Source organism: Pseudorca crassidens, chromosome 3, assembly GCF_039906515.1.
Source record: "Pseudorca crassidens isolate mPseCra1 chromosome 3, mPseCra1.hap1, whole genome shotgun sequence".
In the NCBI taxonomy this organism is placed as follows: Eukaryota; Metazoa; Chordata; class Mammalia; order Artiodactyla; family Delphinidae; genus Pseudorca; species Pseudorca crassidens.
The window spans coordinates 127,792,592-127,814,390 of record NC_090298.1 but is presented as its reverse complement, the minus strand read 5'-3'; the positions used below and the strand labels follow the sequence as shown (position 1 = coordinate 127,814,390).

General features: G+C 44.6%; 1 protein-coding gene across 1 annotated transcript in view; it reads left to right on the top strand.

Annotated features, from left to right (window-relative positions):
• The window catches only part of GLRA1 (glycine receptor alpha 1), a 52,613-nt gene extending 34,727 nt beyond the window's left edge, over positions 1-17,886 (top strand). The window contains exons 7-9 of the mRNA XM_067730236.1: positions 1,972-2,186; positions 11,155-11,301; positions 17,412-17,886. Coding sequence (XP_067586337.1) covers positions 1,972-2,186; positions 11,155-11,301; positions 17,412-17,702 — 653 coding nt within the window. The 3' untranslated portion in view covers positions 17,703-17,886. The remainder of the gene's footprint in view (positions 1-1,971; positions 2,187-11,154; positions 11,302-17,411) is intronic.
• The last annotated feature ends 3,913 nt before the right edge of the window (positions 17,887-21,799 follow it).

The following is a 21,799-nucleotide window of genomic DNA, read 5'->3' as shown; positions in this document are numbered from 1 at the left end:
ACTCCCTGCACTGGAAGGTGAACTCTTAACCATTGGACCGCTGGGGAAGTCCCAGGACTGGCATTTCTGAGAGGGCAAAAGCACAGAGAAGGTTCACATTAGACCTCAGTGGGGAGCTGGGAGCTGGCACTGAGGATTAGTAAACAGTGAAGTTGGAAAGGGTCCCCTGGACTGTGAGCTACGAGGAGGGAATCCCACTTTTTAGCTCAGCTCTCTATCTCCCACGCCTAGCCCAGCATTTGTTGGAAGGTTGAACACAGGGATGAAGTGGGACCGGATCAAGACTGGCTTCGCCTGCCCTGTTTCAGGCTGGGAAGGAGCTCGTGGAACATTGTGGACAAAAGGCAGTCAGTTAGTATGCCACGCTGGGGAGCTGGGCCGGGGGCTGCTGTCTGAACACAGCCGAGTGGAGTGGAGACACATGACAGGCTGGGACAGGGGCCCAGGAGAAGAGGAGGTGAAGGAGAGGGGTTCAGAGAAACCACTGTGGGTTCTGATGCAAGTAGAAGGCCCAGAGAAAAAGCAGGCAGCCTGGGTGCTGGTCTGTTTAGGACAGCTGTCTCTTTCCAGTGATCTCGGAGATATCTTAGAACCTTCAAAAATACTCTCTTCATCCCTGGGCAAGCTGAGACTCAGAGACAGTATCCAAGGGGAACTGGTTCCAGGACCTGCCAAATTACCAAAATCCAGGGATGCTCAAGACCATAGTTGGCCCTCCTCACTGAAGGATGCAGGGCCCACAGATAGAGAGGGCCAACTGTACTCTCATTAGCAGTGCGTCCCCATGAATCAAATAATCACAACAGACTCTCACATACCACACACAGCCCTTTACTGTTTACACAGCGTTTTCTCATTCATCATCTCAGTTGCCCTTCACTATTCACATTTAAGTGAGAGCTGAGTTCTGGGCTAGCTCTGTGGATTCAAGGCGAGAAGACTGGCAAGGCCCTGTCCACATGGAAGGGGCTGTCCAGGGAGCTGTAGAAAATCCCCTGGTAACTGTGCATCAGTTGACTGGAGCTAAGACGCCACCACAGGATGGCCCAGCCCAGTTCCAGGGATTCACAGATTGGGAGGAGACGAGCTGTCCGCAGTCTGGTGCAGAGGACAGAGAGAGAGAGAGAGAGAGAGCGAGATCAAGTTGCCTACTAACTCAGTGTACTATGCCTTAAAGGCTCTGATGATCGTGTGAAGAGAGCTGAAGGGACACAGGAAAAAAAGCGCACTCTGCCTGGGGCAGACTTCACAGTTAAACTGCCATAAAGGAGATGGACGACTCCTTTGGCTGGTTGTGGGGCGGAAGAAGGGCATTCGGGGCAGAGAGATTATCAGGCTCAAAAACTCAGAAGTGAGAAAATACAGAGGATGCTCAAGGCAAGGGATGGAGTGTAGGGGGTCATGAGTAGAGTAAAGAAACAAGAGAAATGGGGTGGAAACAGGCTAGAGCTTGACCGTGAAGGGCAGACTAGAGTTTGAACTTTTCCCTGTAGGTAATGGGGACTTTCTTGTATGGGGAGAGATGGAGGGAAAGAAAGGTTCTACAAGAGGAAGTAACAGAAATGAGTCACTTTTTGGGAACAAAACTGGCAGAAGGATAGAGAATGATCCACTTGGGCCCACTCTTAGCAACAAACTAGTGTTGATGGGGATGATGGCAAATGACATTCTCAGCCTTAATGGTTTGTGAGGACTGTGCTACGTTCTTTATAGGCATAGGCATCATCTCATTTTACCATCACAGTAACCATGAGTAACCATATGAGGTTGGTATTATTATTACTATTATCATCATTATCATTATCCCCAATTTACCAAAGATGAGGAAACTGAGACACAGAAAGATTCAGACACTCACCTAAGGACACAGCTAGTGTGAGGCTGAACCAGGACTCCAGTCGAGGTTGCTCTGACCTCAAAGCCTTGCTCCTGTCCAAGGCTACCTGGCCTTCCCACTATAAATTCTTGCAGGCAAATTCACCTGCATCGAGGCCCGGTTCCACCTGGAGCGACAGATGGGCTACTACCTGATCCAGATGTACATTCCCAGCCTGCTCATTGTCATCCTCTCGTGGATTTCCTTCTGGATCAACATGGATGCTGCCCCAGCCCGTGTGGGCCTGGGCATCACCACCGTGCTCACCATGACCACCCAGAGCTCAGGCTCCCGAGCATCTCTGCCCAAGGTAAGTCCTACTGCCCAAGAGCACAGAACACCAGGACAGATAAGGAGGACACACATCTCCCTTCCCTGCCTGAGACAAGGCGAGCACAAGGAATTAGTCACTATTTCGTGGGTTTTTTTAAACATCTTTATTGGAGTATAATTGCTTTACAATGGTGTGTTAGTTTCTGCTTTATAACAAAGTGAATCAGCTACACATATACATACATTCCCATATCTCCTCCTTTTTTCAAAAAATTTTAAAATATCTTTATTGGAGTATAATTGCTTTACAATGTTTTGCTAGTTTCTGCTGTACAACAAAGTGAATCAGCTGTATGTATACAGATATACCCATATCCCCTCCATCTTGCGTCTCCCTCCCACCTTCCCTATCCCACCCCTCTAGGTGGACACAAAGCACAGAGCTCCCTATGCTATGTGGCTGCTTCCCACTAGCTATCTATTAGACATTTGGTAGTGTATATATGTCCATGCCACTCTGTCACTTCGTCCCAGTTTACCCTTCCCCCTCCCCGTGTCAAGTCCATTCTCTATGTCTGCGTCTTTATTCCTGTCCTGCCCCTAGGTTCTTCAGAACCTTTTTTTTTTTTTTTTAGATTCCATATATATGTATTAGCATACGGTATTTGTTTTTCTCTTCCTGACTTACTTCACTCTGTATGACAGTCTCTAGGTCCATCCACCTCACTACAAATAACTCAATTTCATTTCTTTTTATGGCTGAGTAATATTCCATTGTATATATGGGCCACATCTTCTTTATCCATTCATCTGTCAATGGACACTTAGGTTGCATCCATGTCCTGGCTATTGTAAATAGAGCTGCAATGAACATTGTGGTACATGACTCTTTGAATTATGGTTTTCTCAGGGTATATGCCCAGTAGTGGGATTGCTGGGTCATATGGTAGTTCTATTTGCAGATTTTTAAGGAACCTCCATACTGTTCTCCATAGTGGCTGTATCAATTTACATTCCCACCAACAGTGCAAGAGGGTTCCCTTTTCTCCACACCCTCTCCAGCATTTATTGTTTCTAGATTTTTTGATGATGGCCATTCTGACTGGTGTGAAGTGATACCTCATTGTAGTTTTGATTTGCATCTCTAATGATTAGTGATGCTGAGCATCCTTTCATGTGTTTGTTGGCAGTCTGTATATCTTCTTTGGAGAAATGTCTATTTAGGTCTTCTGCCCATTTTTGGATTGGGTTGCTTTTTGATATTGAACTACCTGAGCTACTTGTATATTTTGGAGATTAATCTTTTGTCAGTTGCTTCGTTTGTAAATATCTTCTCCCATTCTAAGCGTTATCTTTTCCTCTTGTTTATAGTTTCCTTTGCTGTGCAAAAGCTTTTAAGTTTCATTCGGTCCCATTTGTTTATTTTTGTTTTTATTTCCATTTCTCTAGGAGGGGGGGTCAAAAAGGGTCTTGCTTGTGATTTATGTCATGGAGTGTTCTGCCTATGTTTTCCTCTAAGAGTTTTATAGTGTCTGGCCTTACATTTAGGTCTTTAATCCATTTTGAGTTTATTTTTGTGTATGATGTTAGGGAGTGTTCTAATTTCATTCTTTTACATGTAGCTGTCCAGTTTTCCCAGCACCACTTATTGAAGAGGCTGTCTTTTCTCCATTGTATATTCTTGCCTCCTTTATCAAAGATAAGGTGACCATATGTGCGTGGATTTATCTCTGGGCTTTCTACTCTGTTCCACTGATCTATATTTCTGTTTTTGTGCCAGTACCATATTGTCTTGATTACTGTAGTTTTGTAGTATAGTCTGAAGTCCGGGAGCCTGATTCCTCCAGCTCCGTTTTTCTTTCTCAAAATTGCTTTGGCTGTTCGGGGTCTTTTGTGTTTCCATACAAATTGTGAAATTTTTTGTTCTAGTTCTGTGAAAAATGCCATTGGTAGTTTGATAGGGATTGCATTGAATCTCTAGATTGCTTTGGGTAGTATAGTCATTTTCACAATGTTGATTTTTCCAATCCAAGAACATGGTATATCTCTCCATTTGTTTGTATCATCTTTAATTTCTTTGATCAGTGTCTTACAGTTTTTTGCATATAGGTCTTTTGTCTCCTTAGGTAGGTTTATTCCTAGGTATTTTATTCTTCTTGTTGCAATGGGAAATGGGAGTGTTTCCTTAATTTTTATTTCAGATTTTTCATCATTAGTGTATAGGAATTCAAGAGATTTCTGTCATATGAACTCTTGATGCCTCATTCTGCTTTACTCTCTTTTAATGCTAGGTGCTGTGTGCTAGGTGCTACATTCACTACAGTCACTGGAGCCACATTCCCCATTACTCACTCATCACTAGACACAACACTCTGCTCTACTGTTAATGCCAGATGCCATACTCTGCTCCCTTCAGCTTCATGTTAAGTGCAACATTCTGCACCATTTCCAATGCAATACTGCACTTAACATTGTTTTGATACAGAAAAAGTTGTAAGAATATACAACAAACACCCTAAAAGCCTTCACCTCAATGCCAATTGTTATCATTTTGCCACATTTACATTATCTCTATTTATAGGTAGGTTGGTAGGTAGGTAAGTAGATAGACAGATGCAACTTTTGCTGCATTATTTGAAGGTTACAGACATGACAATTCACCTCTAAATAAGGAATAACGATCACAATGATATTATCACATCTAAAAAATTAACATTAATTGAATAAGTATTAATGAATTAGAAATAATTCCATAATTTCATCTAATATAGAACCTTTAAATTTTCCCAATTGTCCAAAAACTGTCATCAATGGACATGGATCCAATAAACATTCATACTGCATATACTTGCTCTTTTAATCTAGAACAGTCTCCCCACTTTTTTTTGTTTTTCATGACATGACTCTTCCATTAACTCTTTTTTTTTTTTTTTTGGCTGCATTGGGTCTTTGTTGCTGCACATGGGCTTCCTCTAGTTGCGGTGAGCGGGGTCTACTCTTCCTTGTGGTGCGCTGGCTTCTCATTGTGGTGGCTTCTCTTTGTTGTGGAGCATGGGTTCTTGGTGTGTGGGCTTCAGTAGTTGTGGCACATGGGCTCAGTACTTGTGGCTCGTGGGCTCTAGAGCGCAGGCTCAGTAGTCGTGGTGCACGGGTTTAGTTGCCCCACAGCATGTGGGATCTTCCTGGACCAGGGCTCGAGCCTGTGTCCCCTGCATTAGCAGGTGGATTCTTAACCACTGCGCTACCAGGAAAGTCCCTCTACCATTAACTTTTAATGTGAGACATGATATTCTACTCCACTTGCCATCTACACTAGACACCACTCTCTCCTCTATTCATCCTCACAAGAAAACTCAACAATCTGCCCTTTGCACTATTAACACTAGACTTTGCATTCTGCTACATTTACTGTAAAAGCTTGAAACCAAATTCTGTTTACTGTTACCAACTGACACCACTTTCTGCTCTGTTCATTTGCAACAGCAGAAGTAATATTCTGCTTCCTGTTCCTTATGTTAGGCTCAACATGCTGCTCCACTCTCTATTAATAGTTGATGCCGCGTTCCCCCTCACCAGACTCAACATTCTACTCCACTCATTGTTAACACTAGACTTGATATTGGGCTTCGTTTGCTATTACACTCAACCTGACATTCTTCCCCCTTTGCTTTTTTTAAAGCATAAAATTCAGTGGCATTTAATATATTCACAAAGTTGTACACCCTCAGCGCTAATTCCAGAACATTTCATCACCCCACAAAGAAACCCCCATATTCATCAACAGTCACTCCTTGTTCCCCGCTCCCACCAGCCCCTGGCAACCACTAATCCACTTTCTACCTCTATGAATTTGCCTATCCTAGTCATTTCAGCTAAGGGGAATCACACAATATGTGTACTTTTATGACTGGCTTCTTTCATTTAGCATAATATTTTCAAGGTTCATTTATGTTGTAGAATGTATCACTACTTCATTTCTTTTTATGGCTGAATAATATTCTATTGTATGGATATTTCATATTTTGTTTATCTATTCATCAGTTGATGGACATTTGGGTTATGCCACTTTTTGCCTATTTTAAATAATGCTGCTATGAACATCTGTTTACAAGTTTTTGTGTGGACATATGTTTTCAACCCTTATAAGTATATACCTAAGAGTGGAATTGTTGGGTCATATGTAATTATATGCTAAACTTTTTGAGGAACTGCCAAACTATTTTCCAGAGTGGCTACACCATTTTATAATCCTGCCAAAGTTCCAATTTCTCCACATTCTTGTTAACGCTTGTTATTCTATCTCTTTGATTATCAATATCTTAAAAGAAGTGAAGTGGTATCTCACTCTAGTTTTTTGGGTTTTTTTTATAAATTTATTTATTTATTTTTGGCTGTGTTGGGTCTTCGTTGCTGCGCGCGGGCTTTTCTCTAGTTGTGGCAAGCAGGAGCTACTCTTCGTTGTGGTGCATGGGCCTTTCATTGTCGTGGCTTCTCTTGTTGCAGAGCACGGGCTTTAGGCACGTGGGCTTCATTAGTTGTGGCACGTGGGCTCAGTAGTTGTGGCTCGCGGGCTTAGTTGCTCCGCGGCATGTGGGATCTTCCTGGACCAGGGCTCGAACCCGTGTCCCCTGCATTGGCAGGCGGATTCTTAACCACTGCGCCACCAGGGAAGCCCTCACTCTAGTTTTGATTTGCATTTTCTGAACAACTAATAGTGTTGAGCATCTTTTCATGTGCTTATTGACCATTTCTGTATCTTCTTTGGAGAATCTATTCAAATCTCTTGCCCCAATTTTTAGTTGGGGTATTTCCCTTTTTATTGTTGTGTTGTAATAGCTCTTTGTGTATTGTGGATTTAAAACCCTTATGAGATATGTGATTTGCATATATTTTCTCCCATTCTATGGGTTGTCTTTTTACTTAATTGATAGTTCTTTATGCACAAAAGTTTATAATTTTGATGAAGTCTAATTTATATTTTCTGTTGTTGCTTGTGCTTTTGGTATCGTACTTAAGAAATACCTAATCCAAGATCATGAAGATTTACACATACATTTTTTTCTAAGAGTTTTATAGTTTAGCTCTAAATATAGGGTTTCGATCCATTTTTGTTTATTTTTGTATATGGTATATGGAGAGATATCATTCTTTTGCATGTGGATCTCCAGTTACCCCAGCACCATTTGTTGAAAAGACTATTCTTTCCCTCCACTGAATTTATATTCTCCTCAAAAATCAATTGGCCATAGATGTATGGATTTATTTCTGGACCCTCAATTCTATTCCACTGGTAAGTATATTTATCTTTATGTCAGTATCACTCTCTTGATTACCATAGCTTTATAGTGAGTTTTGAAGTTGGGGAGTGTGAGTCCTCCAACTTTGTTCTTTTTAAAGATTGTTTTGGCTATTCTGGGTCACTTGCATTTCCATATGAACATGGATATAAATTTTAAGATCAGCTTGTCAATTTCTGCAACAACAGTAAAAAGGAATTTTAGTTCAAAATGCATTGAGTCTATATAGGAATTTGGGGAGTACTGCCATCTTAATATTATTAAGTCTTTCAATCCATGAACACAGGATGTCTTCCCATTTATTCAGGTCATCTTTAATTTCATCCCACTGCTTTCTAGACCCCATGGTTTCTAAAGAGAAATCAGCTGTTAATCTTATTGAGGATACTTTGTACATGATGCATTGCTTCTCTCTTTCTGCTTTCAAGATTCTTTTTCTTTGGCTTCTGACAGTTTGATTATGGTATGTCTAGGTGTGGATCTCTTTGAGTTTATCTTGCTTGGAGTATATTGTGTTTCTCAGATGTGTACATTAGTGTTTTTCATCAAATTTGGGGAAATAGTTGCCATTTCTTCAAATATTCTGCCTCTTTCTCTCTCCTCTTCTTCTGAAATACCCATCAAACATACGTTAGTGCACTTGATGGTTCCCCGCATGTCTCTGAGGCTCTGTTAATTTTTCTTCATTCTGTTCCTCAAACAGGATAACCTCAAGTTCATTGATTCTTCTTCCGATTCACTAATTCTTTCTTCTGTCTACTCAGATATGCTGTTATCCTCTCTAGTAAAATTTTCAGTTCAGTTATTTTACTTTTTAACTCCAGAATTTCTATTTGGTTCTTTTTTGTAACTTCTATTTCATGCTCTACTTGGTGAGACTTTGTTGTCACACTTTTTTTTTGGGCCAGGCTGCCCAGCTGTGGGATCTTAGTTCCCTGACCAGGGATTGAACCTGTGGCCCCTGCAGTGGAAACGCAGAGTCCTAACCACTAGACAGCCAGGGAATTCCCTCTCATACTTTAGTTGTGTAGACAAGGTTTCTTTCAGTTGTTTGAACATATTAAAAATGTAACTGATTTAAAGTCTTTGTTAAGTCCAACATCTGGGTTTCCTCAGGCACAGCTTTTTTTTTTTTTTTTTTTTAATTTACTTTTGGCTGTGTTGGGTCTTCGTTTCTGTCCAAGGGCTTTATCTAGTTGCGGCAAGAGAGGACCACTCTTCATCATGGTGCATGGGCCTCTCGCTATCGCGGCCTCTCTTGTTGTGGAGCACAGGCTCCAGATGTGCAGGCTCAGTAGTGTGGCTCACGGGCCTAGTTGCTCCATGGCATGTGGGATCCTCCCAGACCAGGGCTCGAACCCGTGTCCCCTACATCGGCAGGCAGATTCTCAACCACTGTGCCACCAGGGAAGCTCAGGCACAGCTTCTTTTGACTGCTTTTTTCCTATGTATGGGCCTGACTTAGTCAATCCAGGCTTCTATAACAAAGTACCATAGACTGGGTGGCTCATAAATGACATAAATTTATTTCTCACAGTTCTGGAGGCTTGAAGTCTGAGATCAGAGTGTCAGCATAGTCTGGTTCTGGTGAGGATCCTCTTCCAGTTGCAAACTGCTGACTTACTGTTGTATCCTCACACGGCAGAAAGAGAGTATGCTAGCTCTCTGGACTCTTTTTATAAAGGCACTAATCCCATGCATGAGGGCTCCATTCTCATGACCTAATTACTTCCCAATGGCTTCATCGCCAAATACCATTGCATTGGGATTCGGATTTCAACATATGAATTTGGGGAGGACACAAACATTCAGTCCATTGCATTCGCCATATTTTCTTGTTTCTTTGTATGTCTTAGATTTGTTGTTGAAAATTACACATTTTACATTATACAATGTGGCATCTCTGGAAATCAGATTCTCCTCCCTCTTCAGGATTTGTTGTTGTTTGTTTGTTTAGTAACTTTACAGAACTAATTCTGTAATGTCTGTATTCTTTGCTGTGTGGGGCCACTGAAGTCTCTACAGTTAGCTTAGTGGTTAGCTAAGACTTTAAGAGATCTCCTTAAATGCCTGAACCCTATACATCTCCCAGCCTTTGCCTAGGGACTCTGTGTGTACTTTCAACACTCAGCCAAGCAGTTTACAACTTTGCCTTAGCCTTTACTTCCTGTTTATTCAGAGTTGAGTGCTAAGAGCCTTCTCAGGTCTTCCCTGAGCATACACACAGGCCTAAGAATGTGCATAGATTCCCAGGAATATATCATAGCTTCCTAAAGCCCTCTATGGACAGCTCATTCCCCAGATTTTCCTTTTATACTTTTTGCTCAACCTATTGTTTGCCTCAACTGTTACCAACTGCCTGGGGCTGATGTAATGTTCAACACTTGCCGATGATTGTTTTCAACAAATGCCCTCAAGGAAAAAGCTGTTCACACTGGACCAGCTCCAAGTCAGGTCAAATAAAGACAGCCTTGTGAGTGGGGTCTCTCAGAGAACCACAAAACTGGTCAAATAACAATTCCCTGAGAATGCAGCTTTAAAGAATCTCCTACTCTGTCCTGCCCCATGCAGTGGCTGTCAGGATACTCGTGTTCACCATGCTTGCAGGCTGTTGGATTTCAAAGCTAGCACAGAGCTGGGGATGAGAGGATGGGAATAGGGCAACTTAAAACACCACAAAGCCCCAAGGGAAATAAAAACATACATCCGCACAAAAGCTTACACACCAATGTTCATAGCAGCTTTACTCATAATAACCAAAAGGTAGAAACAGCCCAAACTGTCCATCAACTGATAAATGGATCAACAATATGTGTTATATCCATACAATGGAATATTATTTGGCCATAAAAAAGAATAAAATACTGACACATGCTACCATATGAATGAATCTTGAAAACATTATGCTAAGAGAAAGAACCCAGTCATAAAAGGCCACAAATTGTATGATTCCATTCATATGAAATGTCCAGGACTGGAGGAAGACAACTGGGGGAATAAGGAAATGATAGCTAAAAGATAGCAGGTTTCTTTTTGAGGTGATGAAGATGTTCTAAAATTGACTGTGATGATGATTGCACATATCTGTGAATGTATAAAACCTTTGAATTGTACACTTTAAATGTGTATGATATGTGAATTATATCTCAATAAAGCTGGGGGTTCTTTAATGCCATGAAGCTTGATGTTCTTACTGAGATCCAGCTGATTTTCTCAAATAAATGCTTACAGGATTGCTGTTAGACTTTGATTAATTAACAGAGTTCTGAAAAAAAGTTGGTTCTGACCGTTTTTGATAGTTGCTTTTATGGGGAGAGAGAGTTTTTGAAGATCTTACTCTGCCATTCGCACTGACATCCTCCACTTACTTTTAACCCTAGGTACAAATTCTCTTCCTATTTAGAGCTTTAGTCTAAATACCACATTCTGTTCCACCGAACAATAATGCTAGACACACTGTCCCCCTCTCTTTAGTGCTCTTCTAGGCACCATGTTCTTTTTTCCCCAATATTCTGTCCAGTCTTCTTGATGCATTTCTCTTGTGTTTCCCTCTGCACCCTCCACCCTAATATCCCAGCTGAGAGAGGACAGCAGTGAGTGAGTGATGGGGGAGGGGGTCCTAACGAGCAGAAAACATTCCTCAGTACTCAAGACTTCACTCTGCTCTCTCCTCACTTCCCTATGCTCTTCCCCCCACCTCTGCCCCAGGTGTCCTATGTGAAAGCCATTGACATTTGGATGGCCGTGTGCCTGCTCTTCGTGTTCTCAGCCCTGCTCGAGTACGCCGCTGTCAACTTTGTGTCTCGGCAGCACAAAGAGCTGCTCCGATTCAGGAGGAAGCGAAGACATCACAAGGTAGGCCTTTGGCTCGCTGCTGGCAGCAAACGGAAGAGTGCCAGGCAACCCTGTCTTGTGATACTTGTTTCACTGGACCATCCTTCTCAGTGGGTAAAGCCCGCACAAAATAGGGGTCAAAGTTCTGGAAGTCCTAGCTTCCCCTCCCATAAACAATGCCCTGATTGGGTCTATAGGCAGATAGTAACACTAACTATCAGGTTACACCTGAAGACAGAACTGAGGGAGCAAACACTGATGGTGTCAAGATAGAAACTAGCTATAAACCCAAAGCATGGCAGGCAGAGGGGGTGTCTGCTGGTGTTTTCCACAGGGTGGAAAATATTTCAATTATTTCAATGGGCCTGATTCCAGAAGGGATTTGCACCACAAAAGGTGAGATCTGAGAGTAGAATGTCCAGTTTCCAGGCCTTTGTTTCCTACGTCCAAGAAAAGGGCATCCAGCAAGATTCTCCCCCAGAGTGGATCCTCTCACCTTATGAGGAATTGAATAAAGAAATACTTGGCACACCACCTCTGAAAAGTCACCAACCTCTGTTAATTCAGAGGTTGTGTGTGTCCCAACCAACAAGCGCCATTGGGGAGCATACAGCCTGTGGGAGAAAACTGGCTCCACATCCTGGTCCATAACTACTTCCCCAGGAGGCCTTTCTCCTGCGGATCAGAGAAGCTGCTTTTCTCTCCAGCCTCATCTTCACATCACTTCCTCCCTTGCTCTCTGAGCACCATCTACCCTGGCTTTTTTCATAGTTCCTCAAGCATACGCACAGGATGTTAGGCGTCTGGTTCTCTCCTCCTGGGTTGCTCTTCCGGTGCACTTTGCCTGGTATGAATCCACTCATCTTCCAGTCCTCGGCTGAGGCGTCTTTCCTTGATATCCTAAGGCAAGGTTAGGTCCTGTACTGAGGTGCGTATGCCTGCCTGTTAAGTGTGGTCATGCAGGTTGTATCCTACAAGGACCCCCAGCCAAGGAGGTGCTCTTCTCTAAACCCTGCCCTGGCGTGGACTCTATCAGCCAGAGGAAGGGATCTCGATTCATACACCCCAAGAGGTGGATGCCTTTCTTCTAATTTGCACAAAGACACTGTTTATGCCAGCGAAAACCATACTCTAGTTGAACTCGGTTTCTTTCCTTCTGAACATTTATCTTGAGTTATAATTATGCGTTCAATCACGTGATTGTTTACTGCGCATCGTCCACTGAATGATAAGCTCCCTCAGGGCAGAGACCCTGTCTCCTCTTGCTCAGTGCTACATCCCTGGTGCGTAACACAAGGCCTGATAGATAGTGAACACGCAATAGGCATTTGTTGAACAAATGGACAAAGGGATAAAAAAAACCTAATGAAAAAAGAGGAGACCTGCCAGTCAGAGAGGTTACTGTGTTTCCAGCAATGGATAAGGACAACCAGGGGCTCATACACTGCGGGCTCATACAGGCCACACACCACATACCTGCCACACACCAAGGCCCTAGCTGCTTTAGGTTGACCTACAGAAAATAGCTGTCTACCGAGTTACAAGGTGCTGTGACAAAGGACTCTGCCTCTTTGGTACGTGATTTTCAGCTAGCCTCTTTTGGGGCCCAGCTTCTCCATCTGTAAAATGGACTAAGTGGGTATAATGGGGGACTGTGGTGAAGATGAAATCAGATGCCAAAGTAGCTTTAAGTTTTGTTCCTGCCACACAAGTGCCAGGGATTAAAATGATTCCATAGGCACAGATTTCCCTCAGTATGTTTCTTAAACATCAGCAAACTGATTCAATTAACTTCTAGCAGTTAACCGCAGGCGGCAGGCAGACATTCCGAGACAGAAGATGCCCATGGGAGTTAGGATATAACCTGCGCTGGAAGAGGAAACCATCTTGGGTGCAGCGAGCCAGACAGGACTTCTTGAAAGACCCTAGTTTTAGTCCTTCCATTACTGTCCACCAGATACCTAGCCTCTGACTCTTAACATGGTCCAAACAAGGAACTGACCAAACACAACTATCTCTGGGATTTACTTTTTATTTTCCCTTTCTCCCCCATAGGCTAGCGTTTTCTGCATTTCCCTCTACTAAAAGAAGTTCAAAAATGTGTTGCAGAGACGGTTATTTGGGAAGACTATGTCCAAAGTATTTGACTGGCACCAGTCCACCAGACTGTGCCCTGCACAACTCCAGGGGGCAGCGTTTACAGAGACGAAACTGTGAATGAAGCTCCTTGCAGATATGTAATACGCAGGGCCTACAGTACTTCCAAAGGCTGCCTTCACCCTTGCCAACCGCCTACCACTTTTATACACTAGAGGAAAACAAAAGCTTTGTTTTACCTCTGGCCAGGTAAAGTGTGCATAAGGCCACTATGCAGATTTGATCAGATTCCTCTGCTCGGTTCCTTCCTCATTCTCTCACAGCACGCTGGTGCTGGAAGCGCTCTCAAGAGAGCATCCGGTCCACTCCTCCTGTGAGGTGACAACAAAGAGGAGGGGCAAGTTACCAGGCTCATGGAGCCACTGATGGCAAAGGCAAGGCGGCCTTCCAAGACCCATGGCTATTCTCAAAACACTGACCATATACCACCAGCTGCTGCTTATCTGTTCATCAGTGTTTCCATCCTGAAGCAGATAAAAATAGTCCTGCATTTATTAGACCTTAAATAGAAACTAAGATTTATCCCAAGGCAGAGGTCACAAACTAGTAGCTAGAAGGTCAAATGTGCCACGCAAATATCTTTACGTTTTTAAGCAGTGTCTTAAAAGTCTGCAAGAAAGTGCCAGCATTCAAAAGTCACACTTCTAGTTTCACTCAACACATTGCAGCCTCTGGTCCCGCTGCGTTCACATCCCACGTGGTACAGGCGCACTGCAAATGCCTGTAGGTAGGGAATGCATTCCACAGCCCCAGGCTCACTTCATCACGCCCTCCTCCTGCCTGGCCCCTGGTGTGCATCTGAATTAGGGTGACCTTCCTTGGGCCCATGGGCTCTCAACCTGGCACAAATGTCAGAAACTACAAGGACACAGAATCGGGCTCACCATAAAGAAGAGGTTCCTTGGAGTAAGGCCCTCTGGATGCGGCCTGTACACTGGCAGTGTACAAGCTGGGACCGCAGAGCCCTAGGGGGGTTTTAAGCCCCAGATGGGAGTGAAGAGGAACTCGCTTACATGCCCGAGTTTCTCGGAGCCTGTGATCTTGGCCAGGCTCCTCATCTCCCTCTATCTTCCCATGTTACCTCATTTGCTGGGCAGAAAGCATCTGGTCCTCGAATTTCCTGGCCAGCCTCATTACTCAGATTATTAGAAAACCTCTGTGAGCCTGACTGGGCAGGCACACTACCAACCTCCCTGGGCTCTAGAGTAACTATCAGATTTCCCCTGCTCCAGCCCCACGCAGCCCCAGGTGCAGTTGGGCATTCATTTCCTGCCACCTGCTGGCTCAAATAGGAATAGCAAGCTTTGGTCCAGTCATTTCTAGGGAATTTCCTTTCTCCTGGATACAATGTGAAATTGATCATCTTCTCACCAGATGAGGCCTCCACACCCCCATCCCATCCCCTCTCATGCTTAATAGATGAAGAAGGCAGAGAATAATTTTCCAAAGCTACACAGAGCGTTAACTTGGGCCACTCCCTGCATACCTGGAGCCCAGCGAGAAAACGTTTTCAAGCACCCACCCCACCCACCCCACCACAGCGGGGGGGGGGGGGGGGGGGGGGGGGGGGCTATTTATACTGATAAGCAACAGAGTCGGAGCCAGCCCACTTCCAGGCACAGGGCTCCCCCAACTCCTCTCCTCGGCTCTGGCACAAACCCTCTAGTTGTTGTCCCCATAGACAAGTATTGGTTGAGCACCGATCTGCCAGGCACTGGAGCCCATCTTCTTTCCCTCACTTGTGCAACATGGGTGTTGGACCAGATTCAGTCATTTGCAGAAGATTTCTTGAGCATTCATTGTATGTGTCAAATCCTCCTGGTGCTAGCAAACGTATGGATACCAAGGGGGTAAGGTTGGGAGTGGGATGAATTGGGAGATTGGGATTGACATATACACACTACTGTGCATAAAATAGATAGCTAATGAGAACCTACTGTACAGTACAGGGAACTCTACTCTATGCTCTGTGGTGACCTGAATGGGAAGGAAATCCAAAAAAGAGGGGATATATGCATATGTGTAGCTGATTCACTTTGCTGTACAGCAGAAACTAACAAAACATTGTAAAGCAACTATGCTCCAATTAAAAAAAAAAAAAATCCTCCTGGCGCTAGGAATACAACCGCATTTAAATTTTAAAAAAAGGTTGGAAGGTGGGGAAGCTGGGATTGGAGAGGATATACAAGTAAACGTTTAGTCAACAAACATTGGCAGAGTTTTGAACTTCTGCCCAGGAAATATATTCATGACAGACTTTGCCTCTGACTTCATGGAGTTTACAGTCTAATGGAAGAGACAGACATTAATCAAGGAAAACAATGTGATAAGGGCTTTAAAATACAAAAAAGGAAAAAGAGGGAGGGGTGTAGAGGGAGTTTATGGAGCTCACAGCAGGGACACCTAGCCTATCCCTGGGCTCAGGGAAGGCCTCTGAGTAGGAATTAGTTCAGGGAAAGAGAAGGAGATGGAAGCAGGGGTGGGGCTGGGAGAGCGCTCCAGCAGAGAGACCCACCTTCCCAGAGGCCAGAGTGAAAGAGGAGTGCAGCACTTTCCAAGAGATGGAAATATCACAGGGTGGCTGGAGCACAGAATGCCAGACGGAGATACGCAGACAGCACTGCCCAAGTCATCTAAGGCCTTGTCACCATGTAAAAGTTTTAATTATCCTCAAGTCAGTGGCAGCCTATTAAAAAGTTCTAAGCAAAAGACGACCAATAAGATTTATGTCATAACAACCCAGATGGGTTGGAGGGGGCGGGGGGGGGAGATGGGAGGCAGGAGGGAAACTAGGCTAGACGTCATCACAACAAGCCCAGATGGGGACCCAGGATGGAGTGGCAGGCGCAGAGCTGGACAGGCACTGGGGCCCCTGGGCTCCATTTCCTGCTCTCTGCTGGCCGTGCCCCTCACAGGAACAAGCAGAAGACAGGGAGGCTACCCGAAGAGCTCTCGCTCTCCAGGATGGCAGAGTGAGCCCATAAACCCCCCAGAGCCACACACTGAATCAGCAGCCCAGCTGAGACTCTCAGCGTGCCTCAGAGCTCACAAGGAAGGACCACAAAGCCGGACATGATGAGAGCAGACAAGAGTGTCTCCACGATCCAGATGAGGAACAGAAAAAGCGAGGAGGGTCAGGGGAGCAGACATTTGGGTAGTGAGCATGAGGCAGGGAGGGGGGAACATGCAACACAACAGGCAGGGGTGCAGAGCATAGGGTGGGGGAGGGGGGAAGCTGCAAAGGTAAGTTGGAGCCAAATGATGAAGGGCTTGAATGATAACGTGATAAAAATCCAGAGGTATGTCTGAGGTCACACCTGCCAGGGATACAGGAACATGGAGGAAAGAAGCAGCTGTGGTGCCCTGGCTTGTGAGTGGAGGTGAGGCCCACAGCCCTTGCTCCCTCCTGGGCCGTTCACTCCCTCCCCCAACCTACGCACAGAAGACATTACTGGGGAATGGTGTGGGTGGGAGAGGGCAAGGAGGCAACAGAGGCAAAGCAGGGGATCTCTCCAAACTGTCCCCTGGATTTCTAACAAAACAGCGTTCAGAGTATCCGCTCATCTATAACCTCTGATGGTCGAAAAACACCTTGAAGTAGTGGAGTGAATCTTATCCCCAAGTAAAGGAAAAAATGAAATTAAAAAACTCTTTGAGAGTCATGGAAGGAAGTCTTCCAAGGAAGTGACTTGCGTAAGGTCACACAGCCAGCAAATGATGGAGCAGAGACCTGAACACAGGTCTCCAGACTCCACGCTGCACTCCTATCCCCTGGTTTGCATCTGTTTTGGTATGTGAGTGGCGCCCCTCTATAAGGCATAACTCCCCAGCCAGCCAAAGAGCCTTCAGGAGCCTGGAATGGAGGCAGGGAGAGCCAGATGGGCATGGCCTGGCCCCCCAGGGGAGTGCCTTGCAGGGAGGGTGCCCAGCCCCTGTCTTATTTTAAGTAGAGCCCCATGTTGAATCTGTTTCAGGAGGATGAGGCCGGAGAGGGCCGCTTCAACTTCTCTGCCTATGGGATGGGCCCGGCCTGCCTTCAGGCCAAGGATGGCATCTCGGTCAAGGGCACCAACAACACCACCACCACCAACCCACCTCCTGCGCCATCTAAGTCCCCGGAGGAGATGCGAAAACTCTTCATCCAGAGGGCCAAGAAGATTGACAAAATCTCCCGCATAGGCTTCCCCATGGCCTTCCTCATCTTCAACATGTTCTACTGGATCATCTACAAGATCGTCCGCAGGGAGGATGTCCACAACCAGTGACGGGTCTGGGATGGGGGGAGGCTGGGAGAGGGCAGAGTGGGAAGAGCGCAGGAATCTGAGGGCCGAAAAGGAGGGGATGGGAGGGAGGGGGCGCACACACAACCGTCTCCTTCTCTGCAATGTGTGCAATGCCAAATGCGGCGATGCATGACTCTTAGAATGTGGCACTATCTATTTAACCTCGGGTGGCTGGTGGGAGCGGGGAGGGAGGGGCTTTTCTAATACAGGAACTGAGGGGCCAGGGAGGACGGGGAGGGTTCGGGGTGGGTCGGAGGGAGTGGGAGAAAACAGCTTTCAAAAATTTGAGTCCGTGGGCTGTGCGGTTTTCCTGTTTGGAAGGAGCGTGCAGTCTGCCCCAGAGCAGAAGGGAAGCAATATAATATAGGATATATATTCATGCTTAATATTAATCCAAAACCACAAGAACAAAAGATTTGTTTCTTAACCTATCAGCCTAGTAACTGCTTAAATTTTTAAAGTCACAGAAGTGATGGACAATTTTTCCCAGAGTGGAAACAGTCACAAATAAGCTTGCTCTGGTGTGTGTCCCACATCACACCCCTCCAAACGCCATGCCTATCTTCAAACTGGCCCAGGCGGACTCATGCCAAAAAGCCATTCTGCCTCTGCTTCAAGAGGGTCGTGCGGCCCAGGCATGGGTAGTGGAAATGGGGAAAAGTGGAGAGAAGAGAAGGGTGTGACTAAAGAGATGGGACATTTCCGAGCCCCGAAGATTGAGAATCCATCCTCACGTCTCCAGGCTGAGGACCTCTCTCTGAGCTGCCCCTCTCTGAGCCCTCACGCTTCTGTGCTTCACCACCCACCCCACTTACCCTCCACCACCACCCAGAAATGGCCGCTGTGGTTTTTCTCATCATATTGCTAATATGCAATCTTTTTTATGGTTAAAAAAAAAGGTAATAATCTCAAGAAATAATACGCAGATAGACTGAGTATAAACAGATGCACTTTTTTCAGATGTCTATTTTTGGGGAGAGTCTCTGGAATTGCAAGTGGGTGTATGCTTGGGAAGGTGGGGTCCATAGGATGAAACAGATGCGTTATATCGTGGTTCTACAGAGTGAAGTTTTGCGAGGTGACAGGGTAGCAGTGAGGCTGCTGCCACTTAGATGTGTGTATACGGGTGGAAAGAGAGTAATGTTTATAAAGTCTGTTCATTATATTCTGACATTTCATATACCACAAAGAATGGGGGAAGCTTGGGGGGGGAAGACCCCATTATATTTTTGTAAGTCTCTTTTTTGTTTTCCTTTTTGGTGCTTTGTTTGGCTTTAACATTTAAGAACGTTAGTCAAACGTTTCTCTCTCCTTCTAACTCTGAAGTGCCAGAACTATCCAGATAGCTAGGGATATCGTGGGACAGTTCTGGGGGAAAAGGAGAGAGCCTGCGAAGTGAACTGCAGGGCGTGGGGGAGTCCGCTCAAGGACACAGATGTTCACAGATGAATTAGAGGGGAGCTCTGTCCAGCAACCTCTGGCCCACCCTCTGTCAACACCACTGCACCTGAAACGACTGCACTATGGCTTGTGGCATCCTCCCTGCTATGGCCCGTGACCAGAATACTGGGGTTACATTTCTTTCTTTACACTTTAGAGGAAAAAAGTGGTAGGTAGCTGGTGAGACACAGCTGACAGTCAGTCGTACTGAGGCTTGGGGTTCACTTGTGCCTTTAGAGTATCCCCCACTTAGGGCAGGACAGAGATGAGACACTGGGAACCTAACTCCTCCCTAAAGCACCTTCCCCAGGGGAAGTTTCTCCCATTCCCTATGCCCATAACTAATGCCCATAGAAGCCCAAAGAAGCAGGTTAAGACAAGATCCAGAGGTGACTGAGGTACAGAAAATGCACTATGCAGCCGAAAAAGGATTTGGCTTTGTGGCTTTAATGAAAAAGCTGTTTACATCCAAGTTCCAAGGTTAACCAATCATTGCCTTCCCTTCTCTTGGCCTGTGTAGACCAGAAAACTCAACTGTATTCTAGCCGTGGAGGATGTGGGAGGGAACCCGGAATCCTTTTTTCTAAGAAGCATTGAGGAATGGGAGCCAAGTGAGTAGGAGTCTCTCATGTAAGACCATCCTTTTCCCCACCACTAACATGTGTCTGAAGGAGGAAAAGTTAAATGGAGGGACTTGAACAAATACTACCAGTTCAAGACTAAAATATCAGCCTTTGAACTGCTATTAGCACCTTTCATGAGCACTATATTCACTTTATTTAAGGGAGAGGGGAAAAAACCCTCAATTCTCAAGTGGTGCATGGGTCTCTGGAAAGGCTAACATCCCCTTTCACTAGCACTTTTTTCAATTTAGGGGGCAAATCATTTTTTAATTTAAAAAAATTAAAGAACCCATTCTCTCTACTTTACTCATTATTAGACTAAATTCAGAATGTCTGAAGTCTAGGTGAATCAGGCAACAAATGCGCTAGGCCACTCTCAGGAACTAAAGACAGTACCAATTGCTCTAAGACATTTTTCCTCCATTCAAACTGCAAAATCACACCGTACTCCTTGTATGAGGTGTCTGGAATCTCCTCAAGACAGAGAAATCACTGGGCCATTTGCCCAACCTCTGCTGGATCCTTGAACTTCTGCCACAATAGTCAACCTCTGTGCCCACTGGGTGCTACCAGGTCTAGCTGATAGTACCCAACAGACAACAGAATCATCTCTCTGAGACACAGAGGGGATCTTCTCAGACTATTCCAAACACAGCATCTCTCATAGAAAGTAAATGTGAGCGGATGCATGACAGCAGTGAAAAGAAAAATGTGAATTTTAGTCCTGCCACTAATATGCTGGGTGACCTCGGGTAAACCACTAAGCTCTGGTTTCTCTAAATACATAATGGGGAGAGTGGTACAGGTGATTTCCACCTCCCTCCTGGCACCGACTGCTCTATGTGCTTGAACTGGTCTACAGGAAGTTCACACAACAGAAAGTTTAAGATCACTTTGATTTCTGAACTCTCCGGGTGGCTATGAATATACATATGCACACATATATGGACACACACAATTCTTGTTGCCTTTCTTTGGACAATTTGCAGATTTGTTTTTCCTTTCGCTCCACTTTATCAAAGGTGAACAAATGTGGGGAAAGAACACCAATCATTATAATGCCAAAAATTCCATCAGGAATGAGGAATGGAGCATATGCTCAAGGAGAACACGTTATCATTAATGTGTAATGTAGTAAGGATTTAGCAACTAGTTACATGGATTTCATCATTACAGAAAATCAAACTAGGTAATTTAAGCCCAATATCTTTTTAGTTGGCTTTAACAAAAAGGGCAATACTTCCTTAACTTCCTCTTCAGTTTGTGCACAGAGGACATCATGCCTTGGGACTACAGATGCCAAGGGCTACAGTACAGAGAAAACTAATTTAGGTATAATGAGTGGTTTACTGGTTTTCAAACCCTTATGTATATAGACCAGTATTTATTTCTGCATGAAGGAAGAACTGGATACTGGCAGAGACGAATGGGTAATTTCACCCACCTCCCAAACTCCTAGGAGCCAAATTTAGGAGAAAGTGATTAAGCAGATAATAATACCAATAACTTCTTATCTATTAGTTTACAACATGTCTCATTTTTCAAGAGCAGCCAAAATAAATGGCTCAGCTCTGCCATCCTCTGGTCCTTTCAAATATTCAAGACTCCATTCTTGACTAACGCTACAGGGAGTGACCAAGGACAGGCATGAAGAGAACAAAAAATGTGTGTGTGTATATGTGAGAGAGACACCTTGAACTTAACTCTATTTTTAGTTTGTCTACAAAGACAAAAGGTCATTTGATCCGAATTATTTCTTCTTCTAAGCTGTCAATAAATAAGAAATGTACCCCTCTAAGAAGTTCACCAATATTTTTCATAGGCTACTTTTTTCATACTGGGGAGAAAATACATATGATGGGAGATGGTTCCTTTCTTTGAAAGTATGTGCTTTTATGAACGTCATTAAAAAGAGATGAGATGGTGTTTTGTGAGGCTCGATATTGATTGCAGAGTAGATTGGTGCCCCAGCTAAGCTGGTACCATCGCTGATAACAGTCTTGTGAAAATTAGATT